The sequence below is a fragment of the Pagrus major genome, chromosome 21, assembly GCF_040436345.1.
Source record: "Pagrus major chromosome 21, Pma_NU_1.0".
Taxonomy (NCBI): domain Eukaryota; kingdom Metazoa; phylum Chordata; class Actinopteri; order Spariformes; family Sparidae; genus Pagrus; species Pagrus major.
In genome coordinates this window covers 22,706,680-22,727,928 of record NC_133235.1, presented here as the reverse complement: position 1 = coordinate 22,727,928, position 21,249 = coordinate 22,706,680, and the positions used below count along the sequence as shown (strand labels likewise).

Here is a 21,249-nt window from a genome sequence, read left to right as displayed (position 1 = left end):
TTTTGATTATACAGAATCATACACACAAGCACCAGGGTATAGGACTGAAAATAAAAGAGTCTTTGTAGTTCAGGGTTCATTGATACAGCCTCTAGCCATGCAGAAGCAGTTGAAAGTTTTGGCCCATGCAATACAAAATTGGGCTGTAGTGTCGGCACTGATGAAGTTTTGAAAGTCACAGTTGTTGCGGATGAAAGGATTGGGAGTTGTTTGGACTAAGACCAGAGAGAAGCACTCCCTCTCTTATTAAGAGGACTCTCCAATAACCAGATGGTGTCCTACTAGCCACAGATTAAAGCGTCTCCATTGTCTTTGTAACTCTGTGTTTTGAAAAAGTACTTTGTTTCTCCCTCATGCCACCTGGGGAGGTAGTGTGTGCTGCCAGTCTATGTGAATGAGATTTACACGTGAGAGAACGTTTTTAAGAGATGGGCACCCGAGTTGGCTGCTCATACTTACTGTAACTTAACTTGCTGACTTGGCTCACTGCCAGACTTGTTAATACTACTCAACGGAGGGAGAGTTTGCTGAAGCACTGTGGCCATTTCTGCTGTCTGTCATATCTTGTGCATGCTTGCCAGCAACAGGTTTGTGACCCTAAATCAAAGGACAACAAGCAGTGTCAGTCATATATGGGCGCTTTTATCATTTTCCCAACCTACTACAGATGTAACCCTGTTCACTTTCATATGACGAAAGCCTAAACAGCTACACTCCACTTAGGTCCCCTCAGTTGTGGTCATGCCAATAAGTTAACATTTCTAAAGGCATTTGACTTGACTGCATTCCACAGTTATGAGCTAATTGTTGTTTCATGTGTTGTCTGATAAATAGTACATTAATCTCTGCTTGACTTTAACCGTTAACTCATAGTCCTTCAGAATTAATGTTTCAAATATCTCAACACCAGATGACCGCTGAACATATAGTTGGGAAATAACATGCTAGCTCGCTGATTTTTGTCCCGTTGGTGGTCTAATAAACAGTAATTTCATCAAAGTCAGTCCCCCATATCACTAATGTCTGTTCCTGGGAACTGAGCTGTCAAACTGTCCATCATATGTGCATGGAACTGGTTCAATCTAAACTAGGCTGGAAATATTATACACACAATAGTGTGTTTCATAATACAAGACCATAATTTGTGGCCATTGGATTCAAGGACTACAAACCCTTCAGGCTGAACAGAGGAACTTGATTGTTTAATTGTGGTTAATTTTATACCCCAAGAGACAGGGTTGGGCAATAGTTACTGAGTTGACATATGACGATGTCCACAGTGCAACATTGCAATGGACAATGACATTGTTTTTTGCTCCCACTCGGTGCAGCCTATGACAGCAACCCCTGACTTTCTCACTAGCCAAGAAAACTCTGGCTCCCGTCATCAGCAAAGGGTGCAGACAGATCAACTCTCATGTATTTTAAATCCCAATTTACGATGGTTGAGACCTCATTGTCAATTATTGTCAGCGAGACCGTCTTGGCCTAACCCTACTAAGACCGTAACTAAATAAAACATAAATGAACTATATTGACCTTTCTTGAACTAGCCACATTGTTTTCAAATCAGAACCAATCTGGAGATATGGGACCTGACTTGCACTCTTAACTAAAAGCTCCTTTTTTTGGCACCTAAGCTTTTCTAGACACTTTTTCGTAAACACCAACACTTTGAGTAACATGATGCTGACATCCGCTTGTGTGAAGCTCTGGGCTGCATCTCCACTCCATGTGAGTTCTCCCAGAAGTGGAGTGTAGTATCAGGGAAATGAACGGTGAGCTGGGGATGCCAGTGGTAGCCACACTGCCCACTCTGTCTAGACAGCAGACTCCATTGGCAGTGCAGGCTGGATAGGAGCAGCATGATGGTGATGATATTAGATCCCCTGTCTGCAAACCTGCCTCGGAGCTACGCTGGCTCATTCACGGCCGCTCACACAGCTTGCAGCAGCTTACTTTGCTCTCCGTACACATGTGCTCTCATTTTACTACCTTTTTCCTGTGGTCATGAACCGCTCCATCATTGGATTTAGCTGGCAAGGCGATGCTTCTCCCTCCGCAGTTTTAAAGAGTGTACATGAGATATGTGTATTGATTTAAGAGGAGCTTTTACAGGTTTATGTTAAGCACCTCAAAATAAGCTTTACCTGTTTTTTCAAGACACGTCATAATGCCAGAGATATCATTTGGGCTTTTGGGTTGAAGCTTCTTAAATAAACCGCTAACAATTTAGATTTATTTTTTTTGCTGTGTATTTTTGGGCACCAAATAGAAGAGAAAATGTTCCTCAAAAATCGCTGAAATTTCCTTAAATATTTGCAGATTTTCTTTGTTTTGTTTTTTTGTCTTTGTTATATGAGATCGTGACTATGCTGCCAACCGCCCGCACATGTAATGTAATTAAAGTCATTAACCAGAGCTGTTTATCACCTGCCAGGATTCTCCACCACTCAGGGTTTAACAGCAGGCTTAACGTGACTCAACTGTCAGATGCTGTTAGATCCATCCTGTGGTTGAAGTTAGACTTGGCTTTAGGCCTCTGCTGCATTAATCAAAGCCGTGTATTTATCTCAACCATCACTTTATTCACTGTAGGAGATATAGGAAGCAGGGTGTTAATATGAATGAGAATGTGTGTTCAGCTTGGTCAATAGTTGAAGGCTTGAGATGGTTGGAGGCCCATCTCCTAATTGACTTTCTGGCATCGGCACCGGATGAGCACCTGCAAGCTGCACAGTCATGAGCCCAGAGCACACAGACCCTGGGATGTTGGTTGTCATGGTTACTCCCTTCCCTGGCAGAGATGCTTAGCAGGTGCATGCGTGTGTCAGGATCAGTGTGACATGGGAACTTGTGGATTGAAATGGTGGGCGCCTCGTTAAGACTAGGCTATCTGTACGGTCAGAGGCTGTCTGGCAGAATATTGGCTCGATGTGTTGATGCCTGATAGCCAGGAATGACTAGTTCTATTCATACCAGGCTAGCCAAATGCATTGATGTGTTTAATACAAAACCAAATGGAGAGAGGGAGGATAAGAGACGAACCAAGTGGCGAGAGAGGATAGGATACACTACATCAAAGATGAATGATAAAGGGTTGCCTGATTTTTGTATTTAAAAAATAATAATAATAAAGAATGTATGCATTGTGACTGTTACTCAAAAGCTTTTCAGTAACACTTCTGTCACATCCCTTTCAAGGCTGATGCAACAGTTCATTAAATCCAAGCAGGGAAATTAATGTTACATTCATATGAAATGTATAGCCTTTTATTCTTATGCTAATATTGAACCATAAAAAATTCCCTTTACATTTATCGGCTCAACAGATAAAAGGTGATCTGCATTACAAGGCTTTCTGTTTTTATTAGAGGTTGTAAAGGATTATTGCCTGTGTTCACCTCTGTTTCACAGAAAAACGCTCTGTGGTTTTACTGAACGGAGAGTTTCCACGACTTAGGGATTCACATCATCGTATATTCTTGTTTGTTTTACCATTAGCTGTAAAATAACAGATGGGTGGGAATGGTGGAAGCAAAGATATCTCTATTCCCTTAGTTTGACTGCAGGGAATCTAAGCCCAGCATTTCCCTATGGCCCACTTTCTTTTATTCCCACTTTATCGTAATGTGTTCACAGTTTCTCTAGAGTCCTAGTTCTCTCTATTATAAACAAATATAATTTTTTATTATATATAATCCTGATAATGAATCTTCTCTCTTTTAGAAGTCTCAGTGGGTGCAGACGTTGTGGAGAGGCAGGTTACTGAACCTTCTGTCAACAAAACCCTAATAGAGTTCAAACCAGGTTTGTACACAGTCTCTTTATTTGGTACTAAATATGCTTTGTGGAACCACATTTTGATTTTGTTATTTAGTATTAATATAACAGTGATTGCTGCTAAAATATGTGTTATTTGACATGCTCACAGTTAATTCACACTGTTAAAATGCAGCGTAAACATTATTTACAGGTCATGGTTTGACATAGGGTCTCCCCTCGAAGTCAACATCATTTACATTAATGACATTCACACTTTGTTTCCACACAGTGGATTATTTTATGGATTTTGCCCCCCAGTGTTCAACACAAGGAAATGCATATCTTCACGGTCAGATCACATGAATGTGTTACATCTGTGATGGGTTTTCAATGCACATGGATCATTATCAAGACAAAACCTCAACTGTAAATGCATGGCAAAAAATAAGTGAAGAGGTTGGTCTGCCAGGTTTTTGGCCAGATTTGTGAAATATTTTGTAAACAAGATGTTTGACCCACGTGCACTCTTTATGTCACATAGCTAACACGCTAATGTTAGCTAAATAGGCCGTCGATCATTTTACTTTTTCATCAATCAGTTAGCTAATTCATTTAAGCAACCTTCTTGTGGCACAAAGTACATACAGTCTGTCTGAAATACACTGCAAAAGTTACAATACGTTTTAAGGTAAATACCAGACTAAAAAACTGACTTTCCCGTAGGAAAGAATGGACTTTGGTTGACTTTCACACACACACAGAGCTGTGTGGAAACGAGGCCTAAGAGCTTCGACGATTATTTTAATTGAGTGCGCTGCCAATTTTGTTCTTTATTAATCTTTTCTTTTAGAAAATGTGAATAAAAAGTGAAAAACTGCTCTTGACAATTTCCCATAGCCCAAAATGACGTCTTCAATATCTTCTTTTGTCCAACCATTAGCCCAAAACCCAAAGACTCTTCATTTATTGTCATAAATGACAAAGAAAAGCAGCAAATCCTTACATCAAAGAAGTTGGAACCAGCAAATAGTTGACATTTTGGCTTAAAATTACTGAAAAGATTAATGGATTAAAGCGGGGAAATGATTTTCATTCATCAACTTATTAACGGATCGATGTATCGGTTTCCACTTCTATCTGTTCAATCTGTTAACAGATTGAACAGATAGAAGTGGAAACCGATACATCGATCCGTTAATAAGTTGATGAATGATGTAAAGATATCCAGATATTCTTCTGACCACTCTGTATTTTGTCTTACAGAAACAAAACCAGCAGCAAGAGCCCAGCTCACATCTACAGAGAGTCCTGCATCGTCAGCAACTCCCAGCCAGGAGTCTGAGTCTTTTCCGGCCCAGCTCTCTATGGAGTCACTACAGACACAGGATACCACGTTACAAATCAAGCCAGCAAAGACAGAGGCCTGCCATGAGGAGGGTACGGCCAACTCCAGCACAAAGGATTTTAAGGCCATCATCTCAACCACCAAAGAACCAAGTACTGCATCAGTACCTTTCACGGACCAACCAATGGAGGTCTCACTACCCCAGCCGTCGAGTATGGATGTAGTTGGGGCTTCTTTCCTGGAAACGGCTCCAAAAGAACTTAACAAGGAGAGGAGTGAGGGTATTTATCACAGGAACCTGGCAGAGACTGTTAAGCCCTCAGCCGCCTGTATGTCAGAGGAGATGTACACTACACCGGAGAGCAAGCCTAATCTGTCACTTTGCAGTCTGTCTTCAGAGGAGAAACCATTGAAGACATCTGTGGAAAGGTTGGCAGAAATGGTTGCCTCTCCCTCCCACTCTTCCCCTCTGGGCCGAGGGACATCTCCCAGAGAACCACTGCAGACTCAGATCCTACCTTCGCTGGGTGACCATAGCAGTATGATACCCACCACCACACTTATACCACTCACCCCTAAGATTGGAATGGGAAAGCCAGCCATCACCAAGAGGAAGTTTTCTCCTGGGAGGCCACGAGTGAAACAGGTAGGAAACTGGATATCATGCTGCAGAAGACCACTGGTTCGCTTTGTGCCACTGTCTGGCTTGTTGTGCCGTAATTCACTGTCCCAGCCTACGTTATAAACCCCTGGAGTGTGTGCTAGTAGTAGGTGCTCATAACTTGTGAACTCCTAAGTGGCGTGTGTAAATGTCCTGTTGGCTCTGCTGTATGGCGGTTGATTAGGTTTTTTTTGATGGCACTGGGTTGGTTGAAGCAGCTTAAATGGTTCAGTTATGTTTTTTTATTATCTTCTTAGTAACACTTTATATTAGGGTACACATATTATCCATTAACTTCTTGCTTATTAGCATGCATACTGGTAGCATATTGCCTCTTTATTGTCGTCAGAAAGCGCTTATCGATATCCTTTTCTGAATGATCAGATTCTACAACTATACAATCAATCAAGTACACGTTTCAAACTACCAGTGGAACATATTCCCTGTTAAACCCGTCTGTAGAATATATTCATACAGAAGTAGGCTTTAATAAGTGCTTTATAATAACTTAAAATGAGCCAATATGCTACTAACATGCAAACTAATAAGCAACTAGTTGATGGTAATTATGTGTAATCTAATATATAGTGTTACCTTTGTCTCAGTCGCGTTATACCTTGCTGTACACTATGCAAGCATAGCAGGAGGACAGCTGAGCAAATGATGCTTTCTCTCAACTCCTTGTATTCTCTTCACATGTTTGTGCACCACATGACCAGTTAGTCACAGTGTTCATGCAGAACTCAGTTGAAGTATTAGTTATTTCCAGACGGAGTTATGTTTTATTTTCTATATGGCTAGAAACACCTTTAACTGAAAATCCTCACCATGATGCCCCCCTCAGTAGCATTTTCATCAACCACTCTGTTCATCTCATGTCCACATTTTGAACATGCACCACCTCATTGTCCCTTTTGAGAATGAGCATTCAAGTCACAAATTACAATGACCATTTCCATTACCATGTCCTAATTATCTCCATATTACACCATCTACTGCAGTGGATCACATGACTGAAACAACTTTTAATCTCTCCGAATTAGTGTCACAGTATTGTTCAAACATATGAATTATAATAGAGACACTGAAAGTAGACTCTCTCAGACAAATAATAATGGGAATTGAATTTCACCCCTGGCTATAATATATTATGAATGATGCTGGTGAGGGTAGACTACTTAGTTTGCAAAATGTGTGTTTTTTCCCCAGATATATCCCATCTCTTAAATAAACATTATATGGCTCAAACTAATTTGTTACACAAGGCCTGGGGAAATCTATTCCAGAAATGTAAAATGTTGCTCCTCTTTAGTCCAGCATGCTTTTGTCTGATGCGCTCATGTGCTGATGCAATTCTCCTTGTTTTGTCAACATGCCAAGCATACAAGGTTGTCATGGCGAGAGGTTGCAGGGCCTCTTTCCTGCCGTATGGTGCCGTGATGTTCTGGCAAATGATTCTGTGTGAAATGCCACTAACACAATTGTGCACTCCAGTTTTGCCTGTACAGTCTATTAGAAACATTCCTCTTAAACTTATATGCATGAAAACTCTTACGGACTGGCTTTGACACAGACTATAACCTAATAACTTACCCTGTTAATATTTTGGCGCATCAGATGCTTTCTAATACTGTAACTCTGCATAGATGGATGTGTCTAGAGTCGTTCCCCAGTGGCAACATTAGAAGCTCACCACATCTCTCTAACATCTTTCTTTGTATGTTTTGTTTCTTCGCTGGCTTTGTTTTTAAGTTGCTGCATTTTGTCGCCCTCCTCCCTCCCTCTCTCTCACTCTCTCACCCGCCCTCCCTTACCTTAGGGTGCATGGAGCCCCCATAGCAGTGTGAGCTCCCCCTTGTCCTGGTCGCCAGACCAGCCAGAGGGGTGGGACATCCCAAAGACGAGGCAGTCCTCTGGCAGCCCCGGCTGGAGCATCAGAGTGGTAAATACTGTGGCTCACCAGAGACAACAGCTGCCCTCTGTTAGCCCTCTGTTTACCCTAGTGGCGCGCACTCCCTGAGTGTTCCTGAAAGTCACTGTGATATATATCACAGCCAACACTAACAATTACCACCATCTTACTTTGAGAAGGGGGGATTTATAGACCAATGGCTAACCTAATGAATTTATGAAGTGGAACTGAAAGATATTGCTATATTGACAGTGGGTTTTGCTGGCTTTGCAGATGAATTTAGAGATCAAGGGTATGAGACATTTCAGTCTTTACAAGTATTTGGTTAATAATTGTAACTCATGAACGAAGGTGTCATTTTTCCTCTTTGTCAGCCATGCTCTGCTTCTCTCTTCTTTTATGTCCTATTTAAACCTGTTCAAGTACTTTGTTTTTCCTTCTTTGATTTTTGACTTGGTGAAAAGTCTGTGGCGGTTGGTTGCCATGGTGACAGCCATTACTCTTCAGCAAAGCTGGGTGAGGGTTAACTTGTACGCTGCGGCAGGGGTCCAGTCCAGGTTAAACACCATCGTACAGTGTGTCTGTCAGGAGGCACAGTGGATGGGGGAGGGGCTTTGGTTTGGGATCAGTGTCAGATGTGGGGTAAATGGGATGGGATTCTGGGGCAGGTGCTGCAAGGTTCATTTACACTTGAGTTTGACAGTCACGATTAGGCAGAGACCTCCAGTCGGAAATGGGCCGGGGGGCACAGTGGAACTGGCATTGCTAGAACAACTGCTCAGAGGCTTTTTCTCATCACTCCCATTTGCTGGCTGTCTGACAGAAATTATAGTGCACCTTTTGTAATAACAGTAATTTCCACCAACTGTCGAAATGTCAGGAATCGTGTTGATTGATTTCTGGGCATTTGCATCATGTTCCAAATGTTAAAAAGTTGATGTTATTTTTGCCCCTTTTTAAAAATTAATAGAACTTTTCAAAGCCATAGCATAAATAGTTGAATTTATTGTGCAAGCTGTGCTGCTTGCATCCATGTAAACCACACTGCAGAATGAAATTACCTCTCTTGAACTAGATGAACAACATTCTTGCTGCTATTTTATGTTGACATAAAAATACATCTGTAAATAAATACCCCACGTTTGAATTAAAAAGTGCTAACGTGTCTTGAAAAGGCTGTTGCTAACAAGTGGCAAAATGAGATTAAAGAGGTTGTTGGTGACATTTAACGTCATTACACCGAACACGACTCATCTACTTACTAGTCCGTCTTTACAGGCGGGCTGTAGTTGCAGACTATTTGAACTAACTTTACAACTCATAGAATGATCAATTTATAGTAAAGGGTGTATACTATGGTGTAGTAAGACACTTAGTGGTGGTGATGTCATGCAACCGCTACAGCCTAACATTTGCCTTTTACTTAGGCAATTTCATTTATGCTTAAACAATCATAAAAGTGGTGTTCATCTGTGGAGACTATCTTGCTGAACAAAATGTGTATCGTATGCTTGTTTGCCCCAGAGCTTATTTTCTGCAATAATCCAAAGTCAAAGCTTTTTGTCAAGGGAACCAGGGCAATGCTAACATCCAGGTTAGCCTACAATAACACGTCATTCCTGCAGCACTCTGTGTATCCAGAAAAAGCTGGAAAAAAGCTGAAAAGTGGGTGGGGGTGAAAGGTTCCCCAGGCAACTCCTTTAAATTTTTTTCTGTTCACTGAGCAAACTGTGACTTGATCAATTCAGTGTGTGCAAGAGCAAAACAAACTTCTGCAAACAAGTGGAGCGTGTGCCTGTCTTTTTAAGTTTGTAAGAAAGGGAGTGGCCCTGTTTTCCCCCTACAGTGTATCTTTATCCACCCCTTAGGTGGCAAACTGCACATGTTCTGATTTGTTGTCTTGCCTACACAGGGTCGAGGCTCAGGCTTCCCTGGGAGGAGGAGGCCCAGAGGGGCTGGTCTGTCAGGTAGAGCTGGACGTGGCAGAGCCAGAGGCAAGAATGGAGCAAGTCCCAGCATCAACCCTGGGGTATGTGCGCTCAGCTTGGTGACATCTTTGTCAAATATTACACAGTATGCAAATCAGTGTTAGTTTTCCCTCCAGCTGAAGACATGGCTGATGTATTGTAAATAGCATTCATGTTCATAACAAAGTGAAGTGTTTGCTAGTTTCATGTTATGGTAAAGACATTTGGTGAGGGCTATTTTCTCAATACCACCAAATAATTCCTTGGCTGTTATGAACAATAGAAAGTAACTGTATGTCTAAAGTATGTGTATCCAAACTAGTCATTTTACCACAACCAGACGGTGGATCTTTAGAGTAAAGAATGATTGATATATTTGTTTATTTTGTGTATCTTTTTCTCTGATCTCCAGATCATCACAATAGAGACCCCGTACCAAGTCAAGGAGGAGGAGGAGAATGCTATGCACAACACAGTGGTCATATTTTCCAGCAATGACAGTTTCACGCTAAAACAGGTGTTTGTTTTATTCAATTCTTAACGATGCTGCTGATGTGTTTTATTTTGAGTCATATCCTTGAATTTCTCCATTCACTTGCATGCCCTGAAATTAAATCTGTGCTTAAAGACCTCTCCCACCGGAGATCATTAATTCTTGTGGAGATACTGCCAACCGCCTGCGGGCATTGCAGTTGGTTATGTAACACAGGATCGTATTGAAATTTTATTGTTTCTTACTTTCTGTCTTCAAAGTAAGCTCCTGTGCTGAATTCATTTCTGTAAACAATAAGTGACTGATGGTAACTGCAAAATAATCATCAGGACGTTAGAGACAGTAGTAATCAAGATCCCATATTGTTAGAGAATAACTATTTATAAATGTGACTAAGGAATTAAAGAATACAATTGAGGTGCAACCAACCACTGAAAGGCTCAAGTGGAACCGGTCATTGTGTAAAAGACCGTTCTGTTTAGCTCTTAGCTGTGAATGTGAGTGTGAAGCAGGAGCTGAAAAGGGCTCACTCAATCACCCTGGTTAAAAGACCAAAGTTTCCAATGTATTCCTTTTAGCTTGCATTTCAATATGCTTTGCACAGCTATATTTGAGGATAGAGGGCAACTGCAATGTTCGTATTGACTAAGCGGATTTAGTTTAAAGAAGCATTTTCTTTTCTTCAATATTCAGGATAGCATTAAATACCATATATAATGGCTGCTACTTATAGCGCCAGAGGCAGTGAATGAATATACAGAACATTGATACTCATGTGATTGGGTGATGAAGGTTAAAAGTCCAGCAGTTGAGTAACTAACCAGCTGACTGGTATCTTTGTTGTTGTTGTTTTCAATGACATCAACTGGTAACATGGGACCATGTGGGGGTATTTTTCTAACTATGGCTTTAGCATTTCAGTGTCTTTCATGAAATTGTGTAACTCATGATTTCTCATTTCCTTTCAGGACATGTGTGTGGTGTGTGGGAGTTTTGGCCTTGGCGCAGAGGGCCGTCTTTTGGCCTGTGCTCAGTGTGGCCAGTGCTACCATCCATTCTGTGTTGGCATAAAGGTACATTTACAATTTAGTTTGTATACCTGAGTGCAGAGCAGAAATACCATCCTGTCATACACAGACCTACAATATAAATGTCTCATTATTGCTTCCACAGATCACAAAGGTGGTGCTGAGTAAAGGCTGGCGTTGTCTGGAGTGTACAGTGTGCGAGGCCTGCGGCCAGGCCACAGATCCCGGCCGCTTGCTGCTGTGTGACGACTGTGACATCAGCTATCACACCTACTGCCTGGACCCTCCACTGCAGAATGTGCCCAAGGATAGCTGGAAGTGCAAATGGTGAGTAACTTTATGATCGTCTCAACCAAGTATGATTCAAACAGACAATCGTTTAAGTTAGAATTTAATTTTTTGTTAACTTTACTAAAAGCATGAAGTAATTCTACATATTGAACACTTAAGTTTGCCAACAATTTACCAAAATGAAGTTAAAAATCAGCCCAGCAATTCAAAGGCATGATAAGTGCATGGCTTAAATATTGTTATGGAGAACCGAATTTCCTCCATAAACAACAACTTCACAGGACATAGATTCATATTTGCAGCACGCTGTCAGTGAACTGAGTGGACAGGATTTCAGCAGCACAGTTAATCTGCGTTATCCTCTTTGAAGTAACCTGGGTAGAATGACCTTTGTCTTTCCGTGTGTCCTGCAGGTGTGTGTCCTGTACCCAGTGTGGCGCCACCACCCCAGGCCTAAGGTGTGAGTGGCAGAATAATTACACCCAGTGTGCCCCGTGTGCCAGCCTTGCAACATGCCCCATCTGCCTGGTGGACTACAGTGAAGGCACCACAATTCTGCAGTGTCGCCAATGTGACAGGTGTGCAGTGTTTCTGCCCACTTAGGAGAACTGGTCTCTGCAAATGCTTTTTTAAGCACAGTTAGCCCTTATTATAACCTTCTTTTTTGTCCATAGATGGTTCCATGCGTCTTGTCAGGGTCTCCATTCAGAGGAAGATGTAGAAAAAGCTGCAGACAGTAGCTTCGACTGCACAATGTGTCGAGCTTTCAAGACCACTAAAGGTTTGAGCACAGATATCCCTCTAAATCATTTTTTAAATTCTTTTTTGTGTCTGCTTTAGAGTATATAGACTTAACTGTGACATTTGATCCTCTTGTTTTCGTTGTTTGTGTTTAATGACTTTTGTCTGTCCTGTGCTGCTGCAGTTGTGACGAAGGTCAGAGACGCTATTGAGCCTGTAATGATGACGCAGATTGTCACAAAAGCTAAAGAAATGGGTATGTTCAAAGCTTCAAAATTAATGGATTGTTAATAAAGAAATGTCTTTTCTTTGCACAAAGCTGTGATTTGATTTTAATTTATACAGTATAAGCATATAGCCATGATTATTTCAGATCTGTCGAGGACCTACACCCAGGATGGAGTTTGCTTGACAGAATCCGGGCTTTGCCAGCTCCAGAGCTTGTCTGCTACAGCATCACGTCGCAGGAAACCCAAACCGAAGCTGAAGCTGAAGATCATTAACCAGAACAGTGTGGCAGTGCTTCAGGCTCCTGTAGACCCCCTCTCGGAGCACTCTCGTGATGAAGACATGGAGGACAACAGAGGTACTTGTCTTCTAGCACAGGCTTCTTCTTTCATCTCAGAATGTTTTTTAGAGGGCTTGGACTATCAATATTGGCTTTTTGTGTGATTCTCCCAAATGTGAATTTGTTCACTTTTTGGCATTTTCTATCTATTTGAATATCAGTAGTTGAAACTGCTGGGCGCTACTTATTTTGCTGTGCTTTTTAGAACAATCCAATGTTTTAATGATGTTTTTTTCCTACAATCAGTCAAAAAAAAAAATGTCATGATCAGCCCTGGTATGATATGGATGATCAATGCGAAATACATCCTATTAGTAGTAATAATTAGTGTGCTCTCATATACCCATACAATATCAAAATTATTTTCTAAGTGTAGGAAACAGACAAAGTCTCCCTGGAAATGAAGGTCCTCTGTAATGGAACTGGTGAACCTAATTTCAATCAGGCTAATGTCCTGCCACTGAGCTGAGTTCAAATAGAATTGACCCTGGCGCTGTGTTGAGGGGCCTGGCCGGGGTGTTGTCTGCCGCAGGGCTGTCACTCATCATCAATGCTCTCTCCCTCTAGCAGAGGCAGAGCTCCTAGATTGTGAGGCGAAGTCTGACTCGAGCCTGGAGCGAGAGCCAGCAGAAGACGACTCCAAGGGGGCCGACGGCGGCAAGAAGAGGAAGAGGAAACCGTACCGGCCGGGTAGGGCACCTGATTGAAGGAGACAGCTCCTCTGAAGCGTAAAATGGTGCAGTACATGCCCGACGCTGTAGCTGTAGCTGTAGCTGAAGCAAAGCACTGCCATCTCAGGGCCTCTGATATACAAAGGTCTCTATCTAGTGTTACTGAGTTTTCATGCTGAACATAGTAATTAATAGTCAATACATCTCAAATTTTATCCAGTCCATAATTATAATAAAAATGGTATTTTTTGTAAGTAAATATACTGACTTATTCCCAAAAACTAATTCCTTTCAAGGCATTGGTGGGTTCATGGTTCGCCAGAGGAACCGTCCCGGTCAAGGTCCAGGCAAGGCCAAACGATCCCTCTGCAGAAAGGATTCCTCTGGGTCCGTGTCAGAGATTCCCAGTGGAAGAGATGAGGGTCTGTACACCAGTGATGTATACACACATACATCTGTTTTACAATAGATTGTCCTCTGATCTGTTTGTTTCTATGTGATGTAATTTTTTACTGTGTTGTAGGATGGACAGAGGCTTTGCCGGATACCCCTGTGGATGAGACGCCCCCTGGACCAGAGGTCCCAGAGAAAATAAAGAAACGCTACCGAAAGAAGAAAACAAAACTTGAGGAAGCTTTTCCCACCTACCTGCAGGTCTGTCACCTCTTACTGTTTGATATGAAAAGTAAACTGTGTATAAAAAGAATGAGCATATAATATATTATAGTGTATAACCACTGTAACCATTTTAGGGTCGTATAACTCTTGTGATCAGTGGATTTAAAAAAGCTGATTTAATTAGGATTTCTATCTACATATGTACACAACTTAGCTTTAAAAATAATCAACACTTAATTTCTTCCACTAATTTTTCCAACACAGGTACAATATTTCAAACATTACATATTTTAAAACGCTACTGTTGTAACAAGAAAGAGGTATTGCATTAGTTGAAGCAATTTATTTCATCAGTCGATTGCAAATGTATCCCTGTTTTATTGTTATGCAAGCCTCTTATTCATATGCGCAGATTGTCTGGTCTTGTCATGCCATATCTTCTTAAAATGTGTTTTATCCCACCCTTGGGAAGGTTGGGACTCCAAAGTACATTGCCTGGAAACCACTTACAGAACTTTGGTGCACAGTGCCCCTTCTGTGAGCTTTTTTGAAAGAGGAACAGCCTAGAGGAAGTCACAGTGGAGGATACCAGTCTCTGATCATGCTCCTTTAATGGCTCCTGTCTGAGTTGTGAATTGACATACAAAAGCTTAACTGGAGGTGACTTCAAGGCTTCTTGTCTCTAGCCGGTATCTCAGTGTCACCTTTTGTTGGCCAAAACAGAGATATGTGATGTGCATTAAACCACCGGCAGCTGTCAGTGCTGCTCTTAATCCCACCACAGTGGGGGGATGTTCAGTCGAACCTGAAGGTCCGACACAGTGAAGCACATTTCATTAATTATTGAAACGGCAACACATTGGGCTTTTAATGTCTTGTTGCGGCAGGGAGCTGCAGCTGCATGTCATTGAGGATAGTAGATGACTTGTGGGTATAAGTGGTTGGGGGAGGTAGGTGCTGACAAAAGTGAGGCCAGCACCAACATGACTGTTAGTTTCAGCTTCTCTGTTTCACTTCGGTCAGTTCTCATGGGTCGTCAATGTGTGCTGAATAGTCTCTATGTGACATGTTGATGTGTTTCCCAAGAATGATGTCAAGAAAGGTAAGCTGACATTTCTTGAAGGAAAGTGTGAACACAGAGAATTGACCCGGTGCTCTGTGTTGTCATGTTCAGGAGGCGTTCTTTGGAAAGGACCTACTAGACAAAAGCAAGCAGAGCAGGCAGCAGGGGGTCGAATCAGGCTTATTGGAAGAAGGGCAGAGCCAAGTTGAGAGGAAGCACCCCACCACCAGCTTCCTGGACCCTTCATCTGACCCTCTACTCAGCGCCTCAAATACATCGCTTCCCACCAGACCAGCAGCAGGACGTACGTACTGTATACACCTCAGTTCTCCAGGACGAGGGATGTAATGGTTCATTGATTCAAAGGGATGCATCGGAAAAATAAATATTCAGAATGACTTAAATTAGTCAAGCATTAGAAAGGAATCAATGGAGGTATTGAAAAAGGCCTGACACATTATTATTTTGGCTCCTAACAATGTCTTTTAGTCCATGCGTTTCTCTCCCTCGTCTCTGCACAAAGAGTATTAACCTTTTTCATACACGAGTAAAGATTTCTATTCAACACATTTTCAAAATGCATTTCAACCATTCATACAACATAGAAGTCAAGGATTCAAAGGTTAATATCTGGCCATGAGCTTTCATGGACTCATTTGTGCAACTGCAGCTCCATTCACATCACTCCCACACTCAGGAATTACATAGAATCATAAGTGGCGAATAAAACGAAGTTCCAGTTTCTGTTTTCTCTGCAAGCTCACTCTGTCTTGCACGCCCACTCACTCTGTATCTCTTGCTCCCTCGTCCTGCCTCTCAATTTTACATGAAATCGCACATGCCCCTCACATGCTGACCTTGTGAAACAAAAAAAAAAGCCACATGACTGAAGCAGAGTAGCGACAGTGGCTCGTCAAGGCTGATTCCAAATGGGAAAGGTATACTGACTTTCAAACTGTTTGGCATGTTTAATATGTTGCAGAGCATGAGGCTACATTCAGATCAAATCAGGTGGTGTGGCAAAAACACAGGTTTTCCCATTCATTGTAATGAGGGTGGTCTGTTTTGGCTGTGGCGGTGCTGACTGCAGGGTGTTCTGAAAACAAAGCGAAAAAGTTGAGACCAGCTCAACTTTTGGAGAAATGCCGCCGGACGCCACGATGTGGTGGCCAATCGCATAAGCTGGCGATCAGACTCGCAGCATGAATGACTAAAAACATGGTGGAGTGTAGCTTTATGTTTCATGTGTATTCACTCAGTTTGGCATTGTGCACCAGTTTACTTACTTTACTTTTTTTTTTTTTTAATCTGTGGATACCGACGAGCATTAGGACTGGTATGCTTATGCTACTGTGGAAGAGGCATGACAGCAGATCAGAGACAGAGTAGAACGGGTCAGTAGTTGGGCATGTTATTTAGCATGGCTTAAATGAGACAGAGGGAACATTATGGATATTTCTCTGTGTAGTGCGATGTTTCTCTTATGAACACTCGGTTTGGTTTTGTGCCCCAGTTTAAAACTCACAGTAATGATCTGTCTCACATCCTGGTTGTTTACTATTATTTTTGACCCATCGATGAGGATAACGATCAATAGTAGGACCAGCATGATGGTAGCATAACAACATAGCAGCTTAGCCTTTTGACAAACCAATCAGCAGGGGTACTCAACATGTCACACACACGGACCATTGAGTGACAATCCCACGATCTCACACCACCGCAGCACCTGATTTGGTCTGAATGTACCCTGATTGTTACCTGTTAATAGCATGCTTATTGCAACACCACCTCAACGAGAAGCACAGCTGCTTTAGCCGCACTACTTGTCACTGTTTTAACATCAGCTAATAGAGATCCAACATCATACCAGCGGCCTGCACTCATTCATGCAGATGTCCTCACTTCTGGTGCTGCATATTGACTAGTACACCCAAGATGGCCAAATGGACCACAGCCACTGCCATCAGAGAGTTTATGAACACACTACTCACTAACAATTATTTATAGTCAACGTCTAATCTAGTACTGCACCCAGTGCAATTTTATATAAAGAGCAACTACAGTATAACGAGACCAAAGATTTCTTTTCTTGTCCTAATTAGCTCATAAACTGTGGTAGATTTAAGTTTTGGGGATGGGCTCCAGTTGCTGGTTCTGTTCCTGGTCTCTCACCTAATAACTACACATTTCCAACTCAGTCCAACCATTTTCTAAATTATTTCAGTTTTTTTATTAGTAGTTTTTTTTTTTTTATTAGCCTATTAGTAAGATTGTCACATTACTGATAAAAACTGCGTGATGAAAGTGTTTGGCAACTTAAAACTATTATTGACAGAATTATTGAAATCTACCCAGCAACACTAAAGGTCAATCTTTGATTCTTTTTTATTCTTGAATATCAAGTAGTATAACAGTTTATTTTGTTACTTAAAGTTGTTAATCGCTTATCCTAAATTTATATAATAATACGTTCGACAGATAAGAAATCGTATCCAGTAGTAGAAATAACATGTATCATGAGTGGTGCTACTAGATATCCAACTCCAAATAAATTTTAGTTTTATCACTTCTTCAGTTTGAACAGTTTTAAGAAATAAAACTCTGTAACCTTGACAGATTGTGACATTGTAAATTCTATTTCATAAAAGACAAAGAACAGTCTTATGGGAAATGATTGTAGCGTAGAACCAATTGTGAGTAGTACCGAGTGTGAATATGTCAATTGTTAGTCAATTATTTTATCTTGACAATAGTAGTGACACAAAACTCAGGCGTACTTACCCTTTAAGTCAAAGGCCATAATAACTTTATTAAATGAATTCTTTATGTTTAAGAGAGGAAGTTTTCCTTCTTCAACATTTTCCTTTTTTTTTTTTTATCTAAACTTTCTTTCCTTAGTTACTTAAGACCAAATTCTACAGGTGGCATCCAAAGAAAATGGTTCCAAATCATATTCTCATGTCCCTTCAACATCGCCATCAATTATGATTTGTGACGGTTTGGTTTTCTTTCTTTTTTTTGTTTCTTCCTTTTTTCTCCATCTACAGAGACGTCTGAGGAACCATTAGTTGATCTTTCTGATGTTCTGAACACTGATGCAGACATCTTGGGAATGCTCGGAAAGCCAAGCGGTGACTCTGGTGCGTCATATTATCTCACAGGCAGTCACAGTGGCAACAATTTATTAATAGTCACCTAGCCGTGGGTTTACAAAATCGTATTCCTCGCGGTTATGAGATTTCCTCAGACAGCAAGTTTATTTTGCTTTCACCACTTAATGATTTTTTTAATGTCACATTCTTTAACAATACTTTATGTTCACCTTTGGTTTTATCTTTTGTTTGCATTGTCTGAAGCGTGTTGTGCTTGTTCTGTCTTCACTATTTTTTCACTCATTTTATCTGGTTTTGGGTTCTTGTAGGTCTTGATTTTTGCCCCTTCCAGGTTGACAGCTCACCTCCTCCTTTTGGTAAGGGTGCTATGGCCTACTAATCCCTCGCTTTAGTGCATTCTTCTTCTCTTGCAGTGTGTGTCTCTATTTGAGTGTGCATGTATATAAGCTGCTTTCGTACCTGGCTTTTCTCAACCATTCCGATGTTTTAACACTCATAGACTGCTTAGTGCTTACTTAACCCGGTGCACAGTATTCACTCAAATGCCTAAGGTGTGTCAGTCTTTGTTTGTGAGCCTCCTCAACCCTTTCACAGTGGTGACATTTTTATAGATAAATAAACCAAAGTCGTAGCTGCTTAATTGAAGATGTGTTTATGATGGCAAAGAAACAAACCAGCAAGGGCATCCTGGCATATAAAAAAAAATCAAGCAGCTTAGGGAAAAAGAGGCCTTGGTAAATGTCCTCCCACTTTCCTCAAGACATTAAAGTCTTGCTGACAAAATGAACTGCAGTACTTGTCCTTCTTTCTTTGTAAGAACTACTTTGTTCATCTTAAGTGCCCTATGGGCTGATTATAATTTTGTTCCAATACTGACTACCAATTATGGTTGCAACAATCCGTATGTTGGTAGAAAGTTTTTTTGTTGGGGAAAGTATAGAAGTTATAGACAAGACTAGGAAAACGGCTCTGTGTTACAAGTTTGAGAAATTCCAGCATAACTTTGATTCAATCTGCAAGCAGTGCATTAACCCAGACTCCTTTTTATGGATTTTTTCATGGATAAGATCAGCATTTTAAAAAACTGATGAAGGCTGCACGGCTTTAAAGAAATAAAAAGGCTTTTAGTACAAAAGACCAATGTAAGCAATATTTTCCTACGCAAACATTGAAGTGTTTGTGTACCTTTACTGAGAATTAGTTTGACCTGTCTGTCTCTTCACAGTTCCAAAAACACTCTTTTTAAACAACACAGGAACCCCAAGGAGCTGTAATCATGTGTTTTGATTGCATTCCACAGGCTGTTAAGACAATAAACATGTTCTTACTTCAAGTCTATATTAATGATCACGTTCTTGGTCAGTTTTTTTTGTTGTTGTTGTTGCTTTTGTCTGTGTGTGTGCATGTGTGCGTGTTATGATTTGTTTTTGTATGTCTGTGTGTGTTTCCACAGCTGGTCTGGACATCGGGCCCCTGACAGACAGCTCCCCAGTGGCGCCCCACTCTCAGGCTGGCCGAAGGACACCTCGAACCCTCCCAGAGGAACCCCTGGACGGCATTCTCAGCCCAGAGCTAGACAAGATGGTCACTGATGGTCAGTGGGGGGAGACAAATGTCCAGACACAGGTTTAAACTGTTATTTTAAAACTTTATACAAGATGAATAATGATTTGTTTTCTCTAATTCTTTTGTTTCAGAATCAATTCTCAGCAAACTCTACAAAATTCCAGGTTTGTAATTTCATCCGTTGCAAAACTGTAAGAATTGAATCATCATTGTCCTAAGCCTTTCTCATATGAATTCCAGACAATATCTCGAGAATCAAGTCCAGACATGGTCGGAAGTTGCCCTTTTCTCAAATGTAGCACACAACTGGAGAATGTTTGTGTCAGATGCAGTCTCAGATACTGAAAAATGCTCCATTTGTTATAGGCAGTAGGCAGGACATGTCGCAAAAAATTCACTGCGCTCATAAAAACGACAGTCTCTTGTCGTTCCTTGAATTTGTCCAACAATTCTGTATGGCCCTTACTGATTCAAGTACCTGAATCTCTGCATCTCTCCAGTCAGTGGACATTTTTGCCGTCTATGTGTAAATGACCCTTCCTCTTCACCCTCAGAAGTTTGTAATTATCAAGTTTCACGACAATCGCATTATAGTAGCCTTAGAAAGGTCATCAACATGCCTACTCACTTGCTGTGAATTTTCCAGACAAATGATCCTCTATTCACACATCAGCTCAACTGGACATTTCATGGAGGTGAAAGTCTGTTTAGTGTCCAATCAAACTGATTAGGACTCTGGGTAATGTCCAGAATAGTTCAGAGTTGCAGTGCATTGGTGAAAGGGTTTCTACACTGATTAATGTGACTGTAAACTCCCAGTGATGTTACAGCACTTAACCCTCATTATTTTGCTAATTAATGTTTTACCAGTCAGATAGAGATAAATTGTACAGGTGTCTTAAAGGCAAAAAAATCCAATATTTAGTTATCTCTCATAATAAATTCAATAAAAATATTACTGCACTGCAATGTTTCTTTCTTTTTGGAAAGTCTTTGTTAATTTAGTCCAATTCTTTTTTTTCGCAATATTTTGTTATGGGTCATCCTTTACTGTTCAATGTGAACAGCATTCAGCATCAGCAGATCTGTAGCACACGATAGGAATGAATTCTGACATTGCAGTTTAATCTTACCCCTGTTCATTTCTACCTCAATGGGTATAATATATACTCAAATGTGCAACATTGTATTGTTATACTCTGTTACAGAGCTGGAGGGCAAAGATGTGGAGGATCTCTTCACTGCAGTCCTGAGCCCCAGCACAAGCCAACCACCTCCACCACCACAGGTGCCTCACCCCCAGGGTCCAGGGCCCCTCCCTGCCACACCTGGCACTAGTATGCCTCACCCGAACGCAGGTACATCATCAAGCACCTTGTCATTTGACTCTGTTGGTTTTTTTTTTTAAATGTATGCATCGAATTCACCTCTTCAAACATGTGTG

General features: G+C 41.1%; 1 protein-coding gene across 6 annotated transcripts in view; it reads left to right on the top strand.

Moving 5' to 3' along the window:
- Positions 1-21,249, top strand: part of kmt2cb (lysine (K)-specific methyltransferase 2Cb) — a 71,066-nt gene that overhangs the window by 26,954 nt on the left and 22,863 nt on the right. For 4 of the 6 annotated variants that reach the window (XM_073491605.1, XM_073491608.1, XM_073491606.1 and 1 more), the window contains exons 13-32: positions 3,730-3,810; positions 5,029-5,756; positions 7,591-7,713; positions 9,596-9,712; positions 10,063-10,167; positions 11,112-11,216; positions 11,317-11,498; positions 11,876-12,040; positions 12,137-12,243; positions 12,388-12,459; positions 12,577-12,789; positions 13,339-13,461; positions 13,739-13,864; positions 13,966-14,096; positions 15,235-15,427; positions 18,174-18,266; positions 18,548-18,595; positions 19,693-19,833; positions 19,937-19,969; positions 21,014-21,163. In XM_073491605.1, coding sequence (XP_073347706.1) covers positions 3,730-3,810; positions 5,029-5,756; positions 7,591-7,713; positions 9,596-9,712; positions 10,063-10,167; positions 11,112-11,216; positions 11,317-11,498; positions 11,876-12,040; positions 12,137-12,243; positions 12,388-12,459; positions 12,577-12,789; positions 13,339-13,461; positions 13,739-13,864; positions 13,966-14,096; positions 15,235-15,427; positions 18,174-18,266; positions 18,548-18,595; positions 19,693-19,833; positions 19,937-19,969; positions 21,014-21,163 — 3,036 coding nt within the window. The remainder of the gene's footprint in view (positions 1-3,729; positions 3,811-5,028; positions 5,757-7,590; positions 7,714-9,595; positions 9,713-10,062; positions 10,168-11,111; positions 11,217-11,316; positions 11,499-11,875; positions 12,041-12,136; positions 12,244-12,387; positions 12,460-12,576; positions 12,790-13,338; positions 13,462-13,738; positions 13,865-13,965; positions 14,097-15,234; positions 15,428-18,173; positions 18,267-18,547; positions 18,596-19,692; positions 19,834-19,936; positions 19,970-21,013; positions 21,164-21,249) is intronic. The other 2 variants (XM_073491607.1, XM_073491609.1) reach the window with 2 other exon arrangements.